Genomic DNA, 20,457 nt, shown 5'->3' on the forward strand with positions numbered 1-20,457 from the left:
AATTATATATCTTTCCTAGTTTTTTTTTATTGACAAATTTGAATTATCAATCATTAAGTTCTGTGAACAAAACTAAATAATATTTGGATTTGAAAAAAGTTTTACAATTATTAAGAGTGATGACTTTTTCCATTTTTATGTTTAAAGGATTTCGCCTTCGATTAATTAAGAATTGTACGCCTAACGAATTGTTAGTTAACATTGACTTAATAGTCATTTGGACAGGCATCTAGGGCAGAAAAAATGCAATGATTTCAATCGTGAGCGTAGTACGCTTGTTTGGAATATTTTTAGCTTTTCCAATTCTGTGGATGCGTTAAGGTTAATTAGAACCGCGACGAAGACAAACTTATTAAGTCCCGCGAGTGCTTTCGTACGTGTCCTTCGTGCAGACACCAAGCGGCAATTAATTTTTAAACACATCTGTTCATCTTCCTTCCTTCCTTCCTCTTTCATTCCTTCCTTCAACTTGCACAGCAATCACTCAGCGAGATAAGATATCGGCGGATGGTCCATTTATTTCCCAACTGCCTTGCCTCGCCTCGCAACTCCAAGCTAACTTTGTTTCAACGAGAAATGTAGATTACTTCTCCTGCTACAGGGAAATCTATACCATTCATTACTCTCATTCGCAGAGTGAATCATTAAAGCAACTGCGGATTCATTGCGACCATTGAAAAACCGCGATAACATTGAAACACTGCAATCTTTCTTATTTTTCACTTAAAACGATTGATTCATGCATTCATTGATTCATACGCAACAGAAAAACAACATATCAAATTTTATTACCAATAACAAATTAAGATCAATGACTACTCTTTTTTGTAATTCACATCTTAATGAACATTAAATCAAAGTACCTCTGCTTTAAGTCTACTTACTAAATTCATTAAGTATTGAAATAAATAAATTATATTCATTATTAATAACTGTATTAGATATATATTGTTTTTGTTATATTTCTTCTATTGATTTTGTAATTAATAAAATTTTCTAATTTAATTAATAAACTTTTTGATAATAAATTTGAATTTTTATAAAATTGTATGTTACCAACTGTTTGAAAACAAAATTCAAACATGACTTTAGATCCATAACCTAAAATTTAAGTAATAATAATATTTGTAAAAACATGTACAAATTGATACGATCTTTAAGAAATTTGCCCGCAACTGGTGGTGTTCAAGTTGCGAGATGCAGCACGAGCGAGAAGAATGTTGTTCCCAAGAAGATGATGCCTGGAGATTTGGTGAAGACTCCGAAAGTTACGAGGGAAGAAATAGCCAGAAGTAATGAGACAACTGCAGGTGACATGAGCTGGAGAACCCCATGGCACGAGAAAGAGGGTCAATACTACAGCATGCTCAAAGCCTTCTACTCAGAAGATAATCAAACCAATGTGCTTAAAATGATCCAGCAACCGATCAATTTGACTCCCAACAGTATAAAGAATTGGTTCGCAAAGAGGAAGGTGAAAACCAATATAGCTTTGCAGCAGTACATACCGGAGAGGAATGCAACTTTGGGCAATGATCTGGCCGCAGCTCATTTCACTGTGTACAGGGGTGGAGCAGTGAAATTCTTTGACAGTGATAAATGGATAAAGGCCAATAAATTCAATGAGTATGATCTACCCACTATATTCACTGAAGACTTGTATCTGCAGGCAATCGATTGCACTGACATGGATTTGTATTACGAGGGTTTGATTAACTTCAAGGAATTGCATGGGGTGGAATGGCTGAGTCTGAACGGTTGCCAGAATCTGGATGATTGGGCTTTGGACAGAGTTGGCCATGTATTCAGTCACAGCCTGCTGTATTTGGATTTGAGGAATATTCCCTTGATCACCCACAGAGGGATTGGGGCTTTATCGAAGATGGATAAATTGAAGATCCTCTATGTGGACAACATATTTGCATCTCGAGAATTCGAGATGACCTGCCTTATGTTACAAGAATTGAAACCTGATCTAGACATACGCGTCGAGTGATGAAGTATTATAAAATTATTTATTTTGCTTAGGATTAATTAACCTGGCGACAACAATAAACATTAAATGTATATAAAAAACAAACAGTTTCTAATTGAATTCTTAATATTAATAATAAGTTTCTGATAAAAGAAATACATATTCATTTCAAAAAAAGTAGTTCTAATGTTCATCACATATCGCAATTTTTGTAGGTCGAGTCATTCGATCTACTTCTGAGCACAAACATATGTTGCAACAGCTTAGGCAATTCGCATCGCAATCATGTTTTAAGTACACGTCACTGGAGTAATTTGTGATAAAATTTGTTGAGGTAATATTTAGTATATATAGTTTATTCGTGACCGTTGCGCGTTTAAATTTATTAAGCGTAATATTCCCAAGTACGCAAATGGTTTCTGCTTTTTTTTGGTTAACAAACTAACACCAAAAGTGAAAGGTATCTTGTTTTTTGTATCCAATTGGAATAGGAAGAATACTATTATTATTTTGATTAGTGCTCTAGTTAGTTGTAATCGGTAACAATCTACTTGTTTGTTAAAGTGGAGCAACTATTCATTATTGTTGCATCTCAAATCGTATTATTGGGCAAGATAAGACAATTGTAGTTCCTTTGTTTAAATTATATTATTTGTTGCTTGATTCATGTGTATTTCTTATAATTTTCAATAACATTATTATTTTTGTTGTGTGTAGGAAAAACTTGCAGAATGTTTCTGAAGTTGTTGCTGCTGGCAGCAGTGCTCCAGTGTGCTTTGAGTCTTCCGGTGGTGAAACCTAAGAAGGAAGAAATTGTGGAAGAGAAGCCACAAACACCGAACGATGGTCTCGAAGATTACGTCGAGTATCATCGTTACATAAGGGAGGTGGTGAACGCTCTGGAGTCTGATCCGACTTTCCGCGAGAAACTGGAGAAGGCCGACGAGGAGGACATTCGTTCTGGAAAGATTGCGCACGAATTGGAGCTGGTTTCTCATCACGTTCGGACTCGTTTGGACGAGATCAAGAGGACAGAGTTGCAGAGGTTGAGGGAACTCGTGGCCAAGAGGAACGAGTTGATGGGAACCGTCGATGTCGATGATCCGATGCACCATCACGTGGATCACGGTAATCCGCACACCTTCGAGATCGACGATCTGAAGAAGCTGATCAAGAAGACCAGCGAGGATCTGGCGAAGGCGGATAGAATTAGGCACGAGGATTTCAAGCAGTACGAAATGCAGAAGGAGTACGAGAAGCAGGACAAGTTGAATCACACGAGCGGTGATGAGAGGGAAAAGTTGCAGCAGCAATACCAAGTACGATTCGTTATTATATAATGCATTGATTTATTGTTGATTATTAATTTAGGAAATGGAAGAGAAGCATAAGAAACACGAGAAACTGCACACGCCTGGGCACAAGCAACAGCTTGAGGAAGTTTGGGAGGAGCAGGATCACATGCAGCAGGATTTCGATCCAAGGACTTTCTTCATGTTGCATGACTTGGATTCCAATGGACTTTGGGATCAGGATGAAGTCAAGGCGTTGTTCATAAAAGTGAATTATCAATTAGCGCTTGAGTAAACAAATTGTTTAATATACAAATATATCTTTTTAGGAGTTGGATAAGATGTATTCAGCTGCAGCTCCTGAAGATGATATGAGGGAACGTGTGGAGGAGATGGAAAGGATGAGGGAATCCGTCTTCAAGGAAATGGATACTAACGGCGATGGTTTCATCGATTACCAAGAGTTCGTTCAACAGACCAAACGCAACGACTTCGAGAAGGATAACGGATGGCAGGGATTGGATGAGCAGAAGCCTTACACCGACGAAGAGATGGAAGCTTACATCAGACAGTATCAGGTTTTGATCCTTAATCATACTTAGTTCTACCATTATTAACTTCTTTCAATTATCAGATGCAACATCCTCCACCGCCGGGATATCCTAACGACATTCCACCAATCAACCACAACCAAGTCTATCCACAACCACCCGGACATCCAAATCAGGTTTACCCTGCAGGTCAAGTGCCGCAAGCGCAATTCCATCCTGGGCAAATGCCGCAGGCGCAAGTGAATCCTCATCAAATGCCGGTAGGAAACTACCATCAAGGTCAACATGATTTGAACACCAACGAGATTTATCCGAGCCACGCAAATTATCCAGGTAATCCGCCGCAGGCTAATTACCCAGGTAACCAGCAACCGCACCCAAATCAGGTTTATCCAGGTACGAAGAAATATTTAAAAAGTATAGCAAGATAGTATCATAAAATTTAAATTCTTGTTTTCTAGATACTCAAAAAGTTAGTGGACAAGGACAATACCAACAACCTCAACAAGCTGCGCAGCAAGTAAACAATAATGCAGGCAACGCAAATTATCAGTATCAGCAGCAAAACAATCCACAATACCAACAACAAAATAACCAAGCACATCAACAACAACAACAACAAAATTATCAAGCTAATCAACAGCAGAACAATCAGATTCATCAACAAACGAATCAACAGCAGCAAATGAATAATCAACAACAACAACAGATCAACAACGTTCCACAACAGCAGCAGCAACACACTGCCAATCAACAACAACAGCAGCAACAACCGTTGACAAATCAACATAAGGATGCTATAAATTCCAATGCGATTCCGAAGGCTGTCTAATTTCGCATCCCTTAATTTTACCTAATAATTGTATTTAACCGCATTTAGTCGAATATTTTATACATTTTTTTTTATTTACCGAAGATCAACGCTCCATATAGTATATATTTTATTTTGTTACATAATGAAGATAGTTATATATATAAAAAAAAAGAAACATCAATAGATTTTCCATTTACAATAATTTATTTAATTCCAACGTTGCTTTTGATTGCAATATCCTTTACCTCAAACTATATAATATATTTATTTATAAGTTTATACAATAAAAGGAAACTGAATTTGGATTAAAAGCTTTGTAAACATGATGTTATTATGCAGTAGAATCTTATACTATTATTAGAACTAGGCAATTAACTGAGTGTGATGCTTCTTTTATAATTTTATGTAATAGCATGCAAATCATGATAAATATATTAATAATGCTTAATATTATTTTGTTGATTCAAAAAACTTTGTTTGGTAAGTATTGTCTTGGAAAGTGAGTAGATGGAGCCACAGTTTAATGTCATAGGTCAGCTGGGCGAGCGAGCTAACATCTTGGCTCTTTAAAAATTAGTATCTGATGTAGCGCGAATCTATTGTGAATTGAAAAATTGTGAAAAATGGCAGAGACAGACTACAGGATAGCTGTGCAGCTGCAGAAGCTGTTCCAAATGGACGAAACGTACAGCACACCGAAACTGTACACAAAGGATCAAGAGTTGGCTGCAGAGTTGCAGAAACAATTTGAGCAAGAGCAACACATAGAAGCACCAACAAACTCTCTGGTATACAAAACAAACAAGAACAAGGACTCGACAAAGTCACTGGTTGATCCATCCTGGGAACTCATTGATCCAACCCCAAACATACACAATCTGTTTATAGCTTTCAATCAGCAGTTCTTCTGGAACAAGTTGCTGGCGGTCTGCGTGTCATGGAGCAAGAGGATGACAACTTGTGCTGGTATTTGCTCTTATCAAGGAAGAGGTGGTCTCTGCAGTATAACTCTGAGTGAGCCCCTGTTGAAACTGCGTCCTCGCAAGGATCTCGTGGAGACTCTGCTGCATGAGATGATACATGCTTTTTTATTTGTGACTAACAACAACAAGGACAGGGATGGTCATGGACCTGAATTTCATAAACACATGTACAGGATTAATGGAGATGCTGGTAATTGATTTATTCCTTATGAAGTAAAATTTATTAACATTTCTTAATTATTTTCAAGGGACTAATATTACAGTTTATCATGACTTTCATGATGAAGTGAAATTGTATAAAACACACTGGTGGAAATGCGATGGGCCCTGTCAGCATAGGAAACCTTTCTTTGGGATGGTCAGAAGAGCTACAAACAGAGCCCCGAATCCAAGAGATTTCTGGTGGGGTGAGCACAGTAGGACATGTGGAGGGACTTTCATCAAGGTTAAGGAGCCTGAGAAGACGGAGAAGAAAAAGAAAACGTCTGAAAAGGAAAATAATAAACCAAAGAATGCTGGTGATATCAGGTCGTATCTGCCTACTGTTACAAAGAAGCCAAGCACAAGCACAAAACCCACTGCAGACAAAATACTCACACCAAAGAATAATACAGTATTACCAAAAAGCAACATACATGGGTTTGGTGGGGACTCTGTGAGGACTGGGAATAATAATGGTTTCAACAACAACGCTAACATCAAAAATATCCACGGTTTCCACGATATTGATAAACTTAGGAAAACTGCTGGAGGTGTTAGCATGAACGCTGGGACTATTGTGATTAATAAGAAGCCTAGCACATCCACGCAAACTGATGATAAACCTGTGGAAAAGATTATTATTCCAAGGTTTACTGGATCTGGGAAAGCATTAGGTAGTAGTACTATTACATCAAGTGAGACTTCAACAGCCATCTCGAAATACATTAATAATTATGGTAACCAGATAAACTCCTCTTTAAAAGTGGATGATCATTACACTTCAGTGAGAAACCATTGGGCGAATCGATTCGAATCTCAAAACAGCAAAAAGCGGTTATCCGATGAACACATTCAGAAAACACCGAAGAAACCGAAGATCGCTGATATAAAGACTGTTCCTTGTCCAGTCTGCAATAAGCAAATAGCAGACAGCGAAATCAACAGACATTTAGATAATTGTCTAAATGGAACTCCGGATGCTAATTGCGACCAAATTATAGACATATCCAAAGATGCACCGGACTTGGTCGAATGCGAGATTTGCAATGATTTTATGCAATCCGATGAATTAGCCAAACATAAAGAGCACTGTATGCAGAACATCAGCATGGCTTTTGATACGTCCATGGACTACAAGGAGTGCGATATCTGTAAATCTAAAGTTGATAGCATGATTTACGATGTGCACGTGGCCAGCTGCTTGATGAAGTGTTACGATGAGGTGGAGGAAAGGTACAAACCGGAAAAGGGTGATCAAGTGCCGTGCCTGGTTTGCAAAAAGTTGATTGCCAAAGAACAATTGGATAAGCATTTGGATGACTGCATGAGCAACGAGAATGTTTTTGAAAGTGAGAAGGAAGCGAACGAATTCTTGAATGACAACAGTCTCGTTGATGAGTACAGCAATACCTTCGAGATATTCGACAGTGACTCTGAGAAGGATCAGTTCTTGAACGATACCAGTTTGATCGATGATTACAATAATAGTAATTGCAATTAATGTTAATATTTACATATTTATTTTATTTATTCTTGATTTTTATATATATATTTATATTATTGATGTCTATGATATGATAAAGTAATTTTATCTCATATAAACGTGTAATACGAAAGTAGTTAAAGTAGTAAGATCCAAACAATTTGTTTTAATTACTTAATACTAAGAATGTTTAAATTAGTCACAAACTATAAATTTCGATAGTATTTAAATCATCTACTAAGAGATAGCGCTGAGTATGAATATTTATTCCAATGTAACCACATAAATCATCAATAAAATATAATATATTAAATAAATAGACATCATTATTTATTTGTGTAGTCTTCATGTATGAATCTTAATATTTAAAGCTAAAATTGAATATATTTTAAGAACGCGAAAATGACTTCCAGAAAATGGAAAACTTTACTAGCAGTTTTCAATTGCAAATAGTGGATAACAACTATGAACCCTGTAGTACACATGATTCTATTGTTGCTTCTTACATGATCTTTAGAGACTGAATAACATTTCCGAATGCTAGATGCATTTAAAATTCTGGAATAACAAAAATGTTAATTTTCATCAAATCACCAGAAAGAGATATAACTATCAATCAATATATTCACTTATTTTAATATATGTATATTTTAGATCAACATTCATGTTCAACATTCTTCTAGAAGCAAATGCTTACGAAAATACAGGCCATTTTCGAAAACGTTTTTTTCCAAACTGTCTAATAACAAAGTTTGATTATTAATTGTGACCATGCTATGGTAGCCACAAGCCTGTATTTACACTCATTTTAATCTCTGTATATTTAAGATCAATATCCATGTATTACATTTTTCTGGGAGCTCATGTTTACGAAAATACAGGTTATTATCTAAGACGTTGTTTTCCCAATTCATTTGTGAAATACCAAAATTTGTTAATCAATTATGAAGACACCATTGCAGCTACAAATTAACATTTGTACTCATTTTAATCCGTGTATATTCAAGATCAACATGCATTTATAACATTCTTCTGGGAGCTCATGTATACGAAAATACAGGTCATTATCTAAGACGTTGTTTTCCCAACTCATTTGTGAAATACCAAAGTTTGCTAATCAATTATGAAGATACCATTGCAGCTATAAATTAATATTTGCGCTTATTTTAATCCGTGCATATTCCAGATCAACATGCATTTATAACATTCTTCTGGGAGCTCATGTTTACGAAAATACAGGTCATTATCTAAGACGTTCTTTTTACAACTCATTTGTGATATACCAAAGTTTGTTTATCAATTATGAAGACACCATTGCAGCTACAAATTAACATTTACGCTCATTTTAATCCTTGTATATTCAAGATGTATTGATCTAGAAGCTCAGATACCTCCTCGCTGCTCATAGTCTCCTGGTGCGAATCCAAATTTTCTGGCATTTTCAAGAATCAGGGGGGGGACTTGCGTTTTAATTCGCGAAAACCGCCAACGCATATCTTCCTTATTAATTGACCAAAACTAACGTATTTTATAGCAAACGAAAGCGAAATAATTATTCTTTAAAACAGTAAATTCAAATTTTCTAATATATATGAATATAACCATTTATTTTACATTTTTTTCAATTTGCTGCAATACCTTCAAGTTTCTTTTAATTAATCGATTACCACTCGTGATAATTAAACAATCTATACACAAATTAAAGTCAAAACTACAACCTTTCCAACGAAGTGAAGATTGTGGTTTGGTCAGTACATCTACTATAAGTTATCAAAATCAAGCATTTTAATTGCAAATAATTAACCTATCACCTTGAATGTCGGTCAATGTTGGATCAATAATCAAGAGCTATGTAATTGATAACATATACTGTACAAATATAAGATATATTCTTATGTATCAGATCAATCTTGGCCCATTCTTCGCAGAAACTGTTTATGTCTAAAAGGGGGTCGCGGACCAATAAGTTTGAGAATCACTGGTCTAAAGGATAGCACTGAAGAGAATGGATTTAAATTTGTTTATATTAACAAAAAAAAAAAGCAGTCATACATTTTCGTTTTCAGATATTTATTGAACATTTATACATCGCTTCTCGATCGCTTTCCAATAATTAATTTAGTAAAATTCGCAAACACAAATTTGAATTTGTGCAGCTTTCAACATTTACTTAACATTATATGTATACAATTTACAAGCGAACACCAAAACTTTTCTAATTTTTTTTTTGTTCTGTATCACAAATATATTTCCCACGTCAAAGTAAATAGGACACATGCTAAAGACATTGATATGTTTCAAACACTTTGTACTAAACTATTTAATCGTTATGCACACCGATATCTTTATGAATGGTTATTTGAAATTTGAAGAAATTCAATTTTTGCACTGTGAATATTGGAACTTACATTTAAAGCATTTTTATCCATTTGTGAATGATTTAACTAGTTTATGATTTACAATTTAATTATATATTAGTGAAATACGTTTTTGTAGGCCAACTTTGATTTCAAAATTCAAGTTAATAAATCCATTCTGAATGTGTTTCAACAGACAATAGTTACTTAGTAAAGTTTTAGTGTAATTGACTCAATACAAATTTGAGACTCATTTCTTACATTAAATTTTTAGAAACATATATTTAGTGTACAAATATGACTAATTTATTTTTGGTACAAAATTACAGTTAACACATCTATTCATCACGTAATGTAAGTAACAGCAAGTAAAATCAATATTTAAATATATCGATGCCTTCGTTTTCCACCGACCATCGTTCCTCCAAATAATTCGTATCAAAATATGCGTCTTTTATGAATAAATTGGTTGATTTCCATAAAAAAACGAGGACGATTCATCCACAGAAACGTTGCTTTCCAAAAAAAATAAATTGAGACCATCTCGGAGATTCACCACATGAAGTCTAATACCAAATCAATTCCTCGGAAGCATGCTGATGTTCTCGCTCACCAACTGAGTTTCGGATTTGCACTTTGCCGGCTGCTCTAGACAAGATGACCTTTCGCTCTGAAATTTACAGAAGATGAGTATCTGCGAGTTCGAGGTTGGACAGTGTTACCGGAATGTTGCCGTTGGAGCTGAAATTGTAATGCTTCGCATCTCGATTGCATCCGGCTGAAGTGCATCTGGCCGCGTTCCATCTGCCTGGTCCTTCGTGCCAGCTCCGTGCGTTCGTCCTGCATACGTGGTCCACGTTCCTGTCTACCAAAGCACGAGCGAAAGAGATTTGAATTTCAGATGGAATTGCTCCATTCGGGGAGCGAGAGTGATTACCGTGGACATTTACGTTTTTATTGCGGCCCATGAACTCCCAGCCTCTGGTTCTGCTGTTCCTGTGATGGTTCACGCCGTTGTTGAAGAGCGAACTGCAGGACATCGTCGTGCACACGGATGTTCTGCCTCTAGCTGATCTGAGAGGAAGGCATTAACTATCATCATCGAACTGTTTAACTATCATTCCTTTTATAATTACCTAAGGTACTTCTCCCTGCAGGGGAAAAAGTATTTCAGACACTTGTTCGTAGCCAAATAGGTCAGGAAAACGTGCACGTGCGGCTTCAGCTCCGTGCGCACTTCGCTGTTCATGAAGCAATATAATATTGCCACGACGAATCCCTAAAATAAGTAATTACAGTTTAAAAACAAACACATATTTCATTATTAATTAAATATTAATTAATTCTACCTGAAAACTTGCAAACAATTGATCTGAAATTAGCCAAATGGATTCGATGATTTCGTCCTTGTTGATCCACGAAGACATTCCGATCAATAACGCGTAATGTATGCCGAAGAGCGGCGCCAAAACCAACGTGCTTCTAGCCCATTTCTGATATCTTCTGGCTTCTTCGTAAACGTGAGCCTGAAGCTTGCTGAATATCACCACGGCTATCCTCACGAACAGTATCAGATTCAACTGAAAATCCAAGATTTCAATAATTTTCTAAACTAAACACAATCTGTTACCAATATGGAAATTGCGGTCGGTATGCGTATAATCAGAAAAGTCATCTTCTTGTCGTCGTGCGTCGTCCAGCAGAGCGTATTCTCAAGCATGATTCTGGTAACAATCCAGACGCTGGTAACTACAGCCGGCATTCCTTAAGAAGTATACATTTAGAAATTCCTTATACAAATTTGTATAATTGTTACATACCCCAACCCATGATGATGTAAGGTGTGATCTTGCGATTGGAGTCCGCGAAGAGGGCTCGGAAAATTAGGTTGTGCAAGTAGAGACCTTCCATGAGGATCCAGGAATAATTGGCCGTGATGAAGAATTGGAAGAGGCTTATTATCAATTTGCAGCCCCAATTTCCGTACTGCAATTAATAATATTATTAATTAATCGTTTGTTTATGCGAAGCGCAAAACCTTTTTGTCGACAAAGAAAAACTTTTGTCCATTCTTGAGGATTATGTCTGAATGTAGCCCGACTCCGTCCACGAAGATGATGTGCTTCAGCAAAGAGATGAAAGCTCGAAAGATGAACGAAGCGAACAGATGCATGTGGAGTTTATTCCTTGGACAATGCAATTTCCTAAAAACATATTACATCATTATTAATGCGATTTTATTATTGTTTTTAATGAAAACACATACTTTATGGAAAACATTATGATGAATGCAATCACCAATGTGACTAGAGAGACGGAGTATCCGGTTTTCGATATAATCTTGATGGTCGGTAAATAGGTCTGCAAAAAGTAATGTGTTATTTAATTGCGCAACAATCCCGGGTATATCATTAGTATCACGGTTATAAAATGCGGGGCAATATCCGACTTAATGGGGACCTCGACTACGGTCTCCTCGCTCGTATAGCATTTCGTGTAATTTGTCCATGCCTTTCCTTCCTCGTTCACAAACCACATTCCATTATCCAGGCATTCCTTCGTCGCGTTCTGACTCTGCCAAATAAAAAACAGAATCTTCATTTACTTGAAACGAAAACGTACGAGCAGATAAAAATTTCATTACTTTTCATAGATTTAATATTTCACAATTAATTTCAAAGAATTACCATTGATTATTATACACAAGAGTCTAATTAATTAGATGCACATAGAAGTAAAATGTTTATCATATATAATCAAATTTTAATAACATTTCATAAGTTTTATACAAAAAGTTTTTCAAATTTTGAAATAAAATGTTTGCAACTTAAGTTACAAACACATGTTTCTTTTTGTGGATGATGATGTTGGTCATCCTGCAAATTTCTGTTCCAAACACAACTTAAATCCTCGCAAGCATTTATAACATTAAACCGAGGATTATCAGTGTATCATCTTCTGATTTCCAGTATTACTCAGACATTTCACAAGCTTAAAGATGCCGAAAGCTAAAAGAGCAAAGAAAAGTAAGTAAAACGAATCTTCATCATCTAAATAAACTTGTTTTATGTTAAGAAACATAACCTCATAACCGAAAACAAGGCATGTTATATTGTAGGTTACCGAATTGTATATTTGTATTTCTGTTTTCAGTTTCGTTGACCAAGACTGACAAGAAAGGTTTGCTGCTGAAACAGAAAATTGTCGACGATGTGAGGAGCTGCGTCGAGGAGTTCAGCAGCATATATGTCTTTACATACAGGAACATGCGGAATGAGAAGATGAAGGAAATCAGGCAACAGATGAAACCGAGCAAATTCTTCTTTGGAAAGAACAAAGTGATTGGCATCGGTTTGGGCAGGAACAAGGACGAGGAAATTAGCAACGATTTGCATAAGGTTTGTTGAGTTTACAATTGAAATTGATTTGTGGAGATGCTTATGTGTTTGATGTTTTAGCTGACTGACACACTGAAAGGCTCATGTGGGCTGTTGTTCACGAACAGCAGTAAAAAGGAAGTAACAGGATGGTTCGATGGTTTCACTTATGTGGATTTCGCCAGGTCAGGGTTCAAAGCGAAGAGGACAGTGGATTTGTGCGAAGGACCTTTGCCAGAGTTCTCACATGCCATCGAACCATATTTGAGGCAGTTAGGATTACCCACAAAATTAGAAAAAGGTATGCATTATTAATTTTTTATCTTTAATATAAACTAATTTTCAATTTCATATTATAAATATGAATCCTTGAAAATGTAATAATGTTCCTGTACATTTATTGATTTTTTTGTAATTCTATAATGGGCACTTAAAGTAAATTAATTGCACGCTCATAGCGAAACAATAATCGTTGATCAAAGCTTTAATAGCGTTTTGCGCATATTTATGACCGTTTAATTTATTTGCAGGCGTTGTTACGCTGATAAAGGACTACACCGTGTGCAAGAAGGGTGCGGTGTTGACACCTGAGCAGGCCAAGATCCTGGAGTTGATCGGCGAGAAGATGGCCGAGTTCAAATTGATTTTGAGGGCTTGCTGGAACAAGGAAAAGGGTTTCGAGCAGTTGAGCACCGAGGAGGAAGACGAAGCCGAAGAAGACGATGATGATGATGAAAACGATGTAGAAATGGATGATTAGTCATAGGATTTTTTTAGTTATTTAACTTTTGTTAGGTATATAATATATATTATTTTGTTACCTAAAATGATATAAACGAGATGGATCCGTTTCGAATTTGATTTTTATAAATATAATGATAATATTTACAAGAGAAACATATTACAAATACTATTCCTACACTTTCCCTGATCCTTTATTTCTTTTTACAGGTAAATCCTGATTTACGAATTCCACGTCTTGCAGTTTAATTTGAAAAACGAAATAACTCGCAGAACGAAAACAGAAGTTGAAATTCAAAGGTAATACTCAAATTATTGATACGTTCCTGTGATTTTAGCAATACATAACGAAAATAATTTTACATCAGCGGCTTTCATGTATGCGTTTCTATAGAATGAAATTTCCCCGAATTCGTTTGACGCGAACGAACGGAGATTCATTGTAAAAGCCAAACGAATCAAAAGCAGAACATGTTTGACGATTTTCAATTCACTTTAATTTCACCGATTATAAAATGTGTTTGTATATATTTCATACGTAAATTCATTTTGCTCGCTGCCCCAAATATTGATCAACATTCAATTCAATTTAAAATTAAATTAAAATTTATATGTATATATATTATTATCAAGCTTTTCATAAACTGTTGAAATTCTCAAACATCCGAATTAATTAAAATTAATGAAAAAGAAAAATAATACTTATCAATAGGAAATTAATTTTAAACATTGCATTTTGCAGTTTCTATTTGTGCGTAGCAACAGAAAAGCAATTTCGATTGTGTTATTTAACCGTGTATAAATAATATTGAATTGGTTTTCAAGTGCGCACCGTTTTCCAGCTGAATGATTCTATTTTTCGTTGACTTGTGTTGTTTAATGACGAAATTCGAAATAACCGAAATATTTATTAATATCGTTTTAGAAAATATGTATAAAAATAACATTTTATTTTTGGTTATTACAAATGCATGCATATCAATAGAACAAAAATATTCATTAGCTAATGGACAGTTTATGAAAGTTAAGCAACGTTTATCTATATTAGATTTGTATACTATGCAAATAACTGAAGAAGTTAATTCAATCAATTTTACTAATTTTCGAAATAGCAATCAGGTATTATTGTTTTTCAATCATAAATACTGCTTATCAGTGGTTGTTAATAAATGAATTGTGATTAATTGTGTCGAAAGGTCGACACAATAAAGTGCATTTATTTAATTTTAGCTGCAATTCCGGAATTTAGATTTTGATTGCTTTCTCTGTCGCTCTTTGCTGTGTGTATATTTTAAAATGTAAGGATGATGATGATAATAGGTCGTTCATTAATGGAGCGGAGATCGATCGAACCGAACCGGTTAATCTTATCGTCCTGGGCAAAACACTTAGGCCTTTATTCTATAGGAGATCACTTAATTGCTCCGATCGTTATCCCACACTCAATTACATTACGCGAGGCGATTCGATTCGAAACGTTTCGTGGATTCCCATTTCAATTCCACCACAAACTGTTTTAATATTGACACAAATAATTACGTAATTTTTTATATTTATTTAACCAATTTTACATCTATTACATAAGAAATTAGTTTTGAAATTGTAGAGTTAATATTCTTACAATAGTAACGTGACACCAATACATCGAATAGTACGGATTAATAATAGTACGGTTTGAAAATTTCAAATATATATACAGTCTCTTTTTGTGCGGTTTATTTCTATTTTCTTTTGTCCAGTTTCTTACAGTCTGGAAAATATTAGCGAGCCCGCACTGTGCGAGGTATTGACACTGTACAAATATATATATAGCCAAGTGTCTTTTTGTGCGGTTTATTTCTATTTTCTTTTGTCCAGTTTCTTACAGTGTGGAAAATATTGGCAATCCGCACTGTGCGAGGTATTGACACTGTGCATATATATATACAATCAAGTCTCCTTTTGTGCGGTTTATTTCTATTATATTTTGTCCAGTTTCTCACAGTGTGGGAAATATTGGCAAGCCCGCACTGTGCGAGGTATTTACACTGTACAAATATATATATAATCAAGTCTCCTTTTGTGCGGTTTATTTCTATTTTATTTCGTCCAGTTTCTTACAGTCTGGAAAATATTGGCGAGCCCGCACTGTGCGAGGTATTGACACTGTACAAATATATATACACTCAAGTCTCCTTTTGTGCGGTTATGTATATTTTATTTCGTCCAGTTTCTTACAGTTTGGGAAATATTGGCGAGCCCGCACTGTGCGAGGTAATGACTCTGTACAAATATATATATAATCAAGTCTCCTTTTGTGCGGTTTATTTCTATTTGATTTTGTACAGTTTCTTACAGTCTGGGAAATGTTGGCGAGCCCGCACTGTGCGGGGTATTGACACTGTGCAAATATATATACAATCAAGTCTCCTTTTGTGCGGTTTATTTCTATTTTATTTCGTCCAGTTTCTTACAGTCTGGAAAATATTCGCGAGCCCGCACTGTGTGAGGTATTGACACTGTACAAATATATATATAGTCAAGTCTCCTTTTGTGCGGTTTATTTCTATTTGATTTTGTCCAGTTTTTTACAGTCTGGGAAATATTGGAGAACCCGCACTGTGCGAGGCATTGACACTGTACAAATATATTTTCAGTTTAGTCTCCTTTTGTGCGGATTATTTCTATTTTATTTCGTCTAGTTTCTTACAGTCTGGGAAATATTGGCGAGCCCGCACTGTGCGAGGTAATGACTCTGTACAAATATATATACAATCAAGTCTCCTTTTGTGCGGTTTATTTCTATTTTATTTCGTCCAGTTTCTCACAGTCCGGAAAATATTGGCGAGCCCGCACTGTGCGAGGTATTGACACTGTACACATGATTAATTTATTCTAAACAATGCAATATTTGATAGTTTTGAACATAATTTGCATTTCACAATAAATAATCGACTTGCATTTCCTAACATAATCCATATAGTGCACAGATATTTAGTTTGTATGGATATTTGCATATTTGCGCACAGTTTATAAAAGATAGTTGTGAAATTAATATGCAATAAGCAACAAATAATCCTCTTCAATTTTCAGCGCAAATACACTTACAAACATAAAATAATTAAGTTTCTTTTTTTTTACTAGATTTCACAAGTATACTAATTTCTTAAGATTCTGTCACGGAATTTTGATCAGACTCTAATCTAATTGCTATTTTCGATTTGAAAGATTTCCAAGGTTTATATTGAAGTTTATCGAGTTGTGAACTCCTTTTCTCGCAGTATTCTTAGCGGATGACGATCATTCTGTTTGTAAATAAAGGTTGAACCGAATGGTATTTCTTTCATTTGAAGGTAAAAGGATTTTCCCCTTTATATTTTACGTGCATCCTATATGTACATACACACACACAAAACTTACCGGATCAAACCCAGTAAAATAACTCGGACAGGAAAAACTCGCTGTTGAATTCGCCTGCGTAGGTGGCCAGCACATTATTCCATCAAAGAATGCAGGGCAAACGTACACTCCTACGGAAATACAAATAAGAATATGAAAAGAAGTTCAATTCGCATTGCAAACATACCACAAGAATAGCAAACCAAGAAAATGGTTATAAGGTTTTACTCTCTTTGTTATACGAAATTTAGGAAACTTAATGAAGGCTCAAGTGCTTAATAAATATTTTATGATTTCAAACATTAAAATAATAATTGATTTAGGAAAGAAAGGAGATGTTTCGGTAAAAGAAGGACTGAAAGCGTTTCGTCTGCAACTCAAGTAAGTAAACAGCATTAGTTGTGAGAAAAGTAAATGAAAATAACTGTTTTAATTTCAGATTAGGATCCCGAAGCTATTTGGACGCCGTACGAGCAATTCCACTTAATACTTCTCAGCGCAATTTTCTTTCGCTTTCTTTTCGTATTGCCGCTGAAAAGTTGCTGAAAAGACTGTGTCTGCGTCTTGCCGAAAAGTGTATTGGACGGAAGAACGCGAGAAATACGAAACGAATCGAATCGATTTGAATTTACCAAAGGAAATGTAATTTGCATCGGGATTATGTTGGGGGGAGACGGAGTTTTATTTCTGAGATAGTTACGCTCTTTTTACCTAAAGTTTTGTTGAAGACGGTTTGAATGGTGCTGCTGAGCGATTCGTTTCCGTACAGCTGAAGACATGTTTCGTTCGCTAAGCGAATACCCTCCAACAGGTTCTCCATCGAGTACTTCGCCATTATCGATCAAATCTCCTGAAAAAATGAAACATGAAACGTTTGAGTAGTACAACAAATGTTAACGGGGCGCGAAAATTGTAGTTTTTAACGAGATTCGTTAAAAATTATAAAATATTTATTTATTTTTTATGTTGGTTCCCCAATTTGTTGGAGTAATAATGTTAGATAGGTAATTGGGGTTGCAGAAGGTAAAGAAACTTTATCGTAATTCGATTTGCGAGCACTTTCCTAGCGAGGAGCTTAATTAAAAAATCGTTCTAACTTTTAACTCGGACTTAATTCCATGGAAGCGATACGCAGAAAATCCTTACTTTTACATGGGATTTCTACAGGCTTACAGATGTTCGTTTACAGCGTTTACAAACTTTTCAATATCATCACTATCCAAAGATGGAAGCAACGTTGATACATTTTTTTAGCAATAATTAAATTATACAATTTCTTTTCATGTTTACTCATTAATACTATTAAGCAAACGTTGAAAAGTGTCGGTAAATATTGTGTTAGCGATTAAGTTAATGAGATCTTTCGGTGTTGTTGTTGTTGTTTTTTTTCGCGTTCTTCCTTGTGTTATAAGCCCCCATTTCGGGTGGTTAATTTGAATAGTCCACTTCTTCCCCATCCCCGCCAGCTTTGCAAATACCACCGTCTGCAGGACGGTGAACGGGTTTTAATGCTCGAGGGAAAACAGTCGGGATTAGCCCTAAAGGGACGCTAATTCGGGTAGTTTAAATAGAGAGGACCGACGATAAAGTTCGAACTGGAATTCAACTTTAGCAAATGCAAACACCCGTTCACGGACACATTTAACATCCATCAAACTCAACAAAAAAAAATAAAAACATTTTCAGTTAATTTCTCGTAATCCTCATGTTTTTATAACAATTTGATTGAAATAATTCAATTTTAATTTAACGTAGATGTTAATTTGTTATTTATAGTATTTTAATATTTAGTACATTAGTTGCTAATTAATTTTTGATAATTCTAATGTTTGATAACAATTTTAACTCAATTATTAATGAAAATGAAGACAGAACATTTTTTTCAAATGAGATTTATCTTTGAATCTTTACATTTGAATTGAGCTTCATATTTGAAATGCTTTTTGCTATCGGACGATTTTCAACAATCTTTGCAATAATTTTCAGATATTTGTGCTGAAATTTGCTGAACACTGCTTTTAAGATCATTTTTTTTTCAATTTTGAACGCGAATTATTTGGATTTTTATTTGGTGTTCTGCAAAACAAAGTAGGCGAGTGGAGGTTTACTCACAATTCATGCTTTAAGTATAGATTTATTTTGTATGTAATTTTAATTACTAGAAACTATAATAAGTTATTTCCAATTGTTTACTAATTGAATTTAAATAATCCATTTTTTTGTTCTTTGTTGAAAATAGGATATTTATTGGAAGTGCGCTCAAAATGTGTTGGATGAGACTAACACATCGTCACAATTAATTTGAAAGCTTCCCGTTGTGTGTGCTCGTCCTAAATTAATAAATACATATTGTATACTTCACTAATGATTGCCGTTACATAATAATGATAGTGTGTATAAATAATAATAATATACACGTTTACGTCAATGCTCGCTAGACTGTTTGGCATTTTCAAGTGCTTTCCGATTATCGCCTGATCCTCCCAAAGTAAATTAATTAGTCCGGCGCCAAATTAATTGACAGCCCAGTCTCAGATACATATCTTTTTTTTATATACATAATTAAATATTGTGCATAATTTCGATATCAAATCTTGAAATTTTGATTGGCACCAAACAGATTGTTGCACTTTGGGAGCACTTTAATGATTACGTAAAATGGGAATTTGCAATAAATCTGAAAACTGTAATATGAATTAGGAATATTCTTTAATATGTTCTTGTATTATTTACAATTATTATTATGTTATTTCTTTGTTAAATTAATTATATTTTCGTTGCGTATGTAAATTACGAAAACTGTTTTGGTTATGATGGGAAGCAGCGTTCGTACGCGCGAGTCTCAACAGGGATTTGACCCAATTATCGTTGATAACTCGAATATCAATTAAAACTAATTGGTTTACTCGAAGGGCGTAAGTAGCCGTGCCTCTCGTCTAATTGTAACAAGCTTTCACAATCGATGGATTTCGTGAGGGTGAATCTCGCGAGAGTCGAGTAATGTTTACATGAATAATGCATTGAAATGTACACTAAATTTCTTTAAATTATCAAAAATATTGATTATTTAAATGTTCACTATTTGCGAATTATTAATATTTAGATGGATGATCTTTCCTAACTCAAGGCAAATAAAATGAAGTCCATTTGTTAGATTAGATTATATTTTGGACCTAATTCAATAATTCACACTCTTTTTTCAATAATTTACATCCTACATACATTTTTCCGGTGGTAATTGCAAGAGCCCGACAACCGAAATCTCGTCTATCGAAATCATGAGGCTAGCTCAAAATCCCGACTAT

The 20,457-nt window shown here is 35.0% G+C and overlaps 5 protein-coding genes across 8 annotated transcripts; 4 read left to right on the top strand and 1 right to left on the bottom strand.

Annotated features, from left to right (window-relative positions):
- Positions 1–1,076: 1,076 nt before the first annotated feature.
- Positions 1,077–2,080, top strand: LOC108564272 (ATP synthase subunit s-like protein). The gene has a single exon (XM_017923266.1). The coding sequence runs from the start codon at positions 1,136–1,138 to the stop codon at positions 1,994–1,996; it is 861 nt and encodes a 286-aa protein (XP_017778755.1). The 5' UTR covers positions 1,077–1,135; the 3' UTR covers positions 1,997–2,080.
- A 142-nt stretch (positions 2,081–2,222) lies between these two features.
- LOC108564273 (nucleobindin-2) lies at positions 2,223–4,739 on the top strand. 2 transcript variants are annotated; one of them, XM_017923267.1, is made up of 6 exons: positions 2,223–2,309; positions 2,693–3,294; positions 3,347–3,535; positions 3,597–3,845; positions 3,902–4,214; positions 4,280–4,739. In XM_017923267.1, exons 2-6 carry the CDS (start codon positions 2,707–2,709, stop codon positions 4,648–4,650), a joined length of 1,710 nt encoding a protein of 569 aa, XP_017778756.1. In that variant the 5' UTR covers positions 2,223–2,309; positions 2,693–2,706; the 3' UTR covers positions 4,651–4,739. The 2 variants fall into 2 exon arrangements, with proteins under 2 accessions (XP_017778756.1, XP_017778757.1); XM_017923268.1 differs by lacking the exon at positions 2,223–2,309 and adding an exon at positions 2,331–2,435.
- Positions 4,740–5,170: 431 nt separating this feature from the next.
- On the top strand, positions 5,171–7,343 carry LOC108564271 (sprT-like domain-containing protein Spartan). Its single transcript, XM_017923264.1, has 2 exons — positions 5,171–5,805; positions 5,864–7,343. Exons 1-2 carry the CDS (start codon positions 5,256–5,258, stop codon positions 7,315–7,317), a joined length of 2,004 nt encoding a protein of 667 aa, XP_017778753.1. The 5' UTR covers positions 5,171–5,255; the 3' UTR covers positions 7,318–7,343.
- A 2,052-nt stretch (positions 7,344–9,395) lies between these two features.
- LOC108564274 (glucagon receptor-like) lies at positions 9,396–17,997 on the bottom strand. Of its 3 annotated transcripts, none has more exons than XM_017923271.1 (12): positions 17,864–17,997; positions 17,174–17,283; positions 12,078–12,230; positions 11,923–12,017; positions 11,695–11,860; positions 11,477–11,642; positions 11,287–11,420; positions 11,006–11,236; positions 10,793–10,935; positions 10,607–10,730; positions 10,379–10,521; positions 9,396–10,326 (listed from the first exon to the last, which is right to left on the bottom strand). In XM_017923271.1, the coding sequence occupies exons 1-12, from the start codon at positions 17,985–17,987 to the stop codon at positions 10,305–10,307; spliced, it is 1,611 nt and encodes a 536-aa protein (XP_017778760.1). In that variant the 5' UTR covers positions 17,988–17,997; the 3' UTR covers positions 9,396–10,304. The 3 variants fall into 3 exon arrangements, with proteins under 3 accessions (XP_017778760.1, XP_017778759.1, XP_017778758.1); XM_017923270.1 differs by having other exon boundaries at positions 10,594–10,730; XM_017923269.1 differs by having other exon boundaries at positions 10,379–10,730.
- Positions 12,544–13,930, top strand: LOC108564275 (mRNA turnover protein 4 homolog). Its single transcript, XM_017923272.1, has 4 exons — positions 12,544–12,682; positions 12,810–13,054; positions 13,115–13,334; positions 13,564–13,930. Exons 1-4 carry the CDS (start codon positions 12,655–12,657, stop codon positions 13,791–13,793), a joined length of 723 nt encoding a protein of 240 aa, XP_017778761.1. The 5' UTR covers positions 12,544–12,654; the 3' UTR covers positions 13,794–13,930.
- Positions 17,998–20,457: the final 2,460 nt, after the last annotated feature.

Source organism: Nicrophorus vespilloides, unplaced genomic scaffold (genome assembly GCF_001412225.1).
Source record: "Nicrophorus vespilloides isolate i.1.1-1 unplaced genomic scaffold, Nicve_v1.0, whole genome shotgun sequence".
Taxonomy (NCBI): Eukaryota; Metazoa; Arthropoda; class Insecta; order Coleoptera; family Silphidae; genus Nicrophorus; species Nicrophorus vespilloides.

What these genes read in the sequence shown, in the direction of transcription:
- LOC108564272 (XM_017923266.1), top strand. Translation starts at nt 1,136, where the DNA reads ATGTACAAATTGATACGATCTTTAAGAAATTTGCCCGCAACTGGTGGT.
- LOC108564271 (XM_017923264.1), top strand. Translation starts at nt 5,256, where the DNA reads ATGGCAGAGACAGACTACAGGATAGCTGTGCAGCTGCAGAAGCTGTTC. An exon ending in CAGGATTAATGGAGATGCTG is followed by an intron (nt 5,806 to 5,863) that starts GTAATTGATTTA and finishes ATTATTTTCAAG; the next exon opens with GGACTAATATTACAGTTTAT.
- LOC108564275 (XM_017923272.1), top strand. Translation starts at nt 12,655, where the DNA reads ATGCCGAAAGCTAAAAGAGCAAAGAAAA. An exon ending in AGCTAAAAGAGCAAAGAAAA is followed by an intron (nt 12,683 to 12,809) that starts GTAAGTAAAACG and finishes TTCTGTTTTCAG; the next exon opens with TTTCGTTGACCAAGACTGAC. An exon ending in TTAGCAACGATTTGCATAAG is followed by an intron (nt 13,055 to 13,114) that starts GTTTGTTGAGTT and finishes TTGATGTTTTAG; the next exon opens with CTGACTGACACACTGAAAGG.
- LOC108564273 (XM_017923267.1), top strand. Translation starts at nt 2,707, where the DNA reads ATGTTTCTGAAGTTGTTGCTGCTGGCAGCAGTGCTCCAGTGTGCTTTG. An exon ending in CTTACATCAGACAGTATCAG is followed by an intron (nt 3,846 to 3,901) that starts GTTTTGATCCTT and finishes TTCAATTATCAG; the next exon opens with ATGCAACATCCTCCACCGCC. An exon ending in CCCAAATCAGGTTTATCCAG is followed by an intron (nt 4,215 to 4,279) that starts GTACGAAGAAAT and finishes CTTGTTTTCTAG; the next exon opens with ATACTCAAAAAGTTAGTGGA.
- LOC108564274 (XM_017923269.1), bottom strand. Translation starts at nt 17,987, where the DNA reads ATGGCGAAGTACTCGATGGAGAACCTGTTGGAGGGTATTCGCTTAGCG. An exon ending in ATTTTACTGGGTTTGATCCG is followed by an intron (nt 12,231 to 17,173) that starts GTAAGTTTTGTG and finishes TTTATTTGGCAG; the next exon opens with AGTCAGAACGCGACGAAGGA. An exon ending in TTTTCTTTGTCGACAAAAAG is followed by an intron (nt 11,643 to 11,694) that starts GTTTTGCGCTTC and finishes TATTAATTGCAG; the next exon opens with TACGGAAATTGGGGCTGCAA.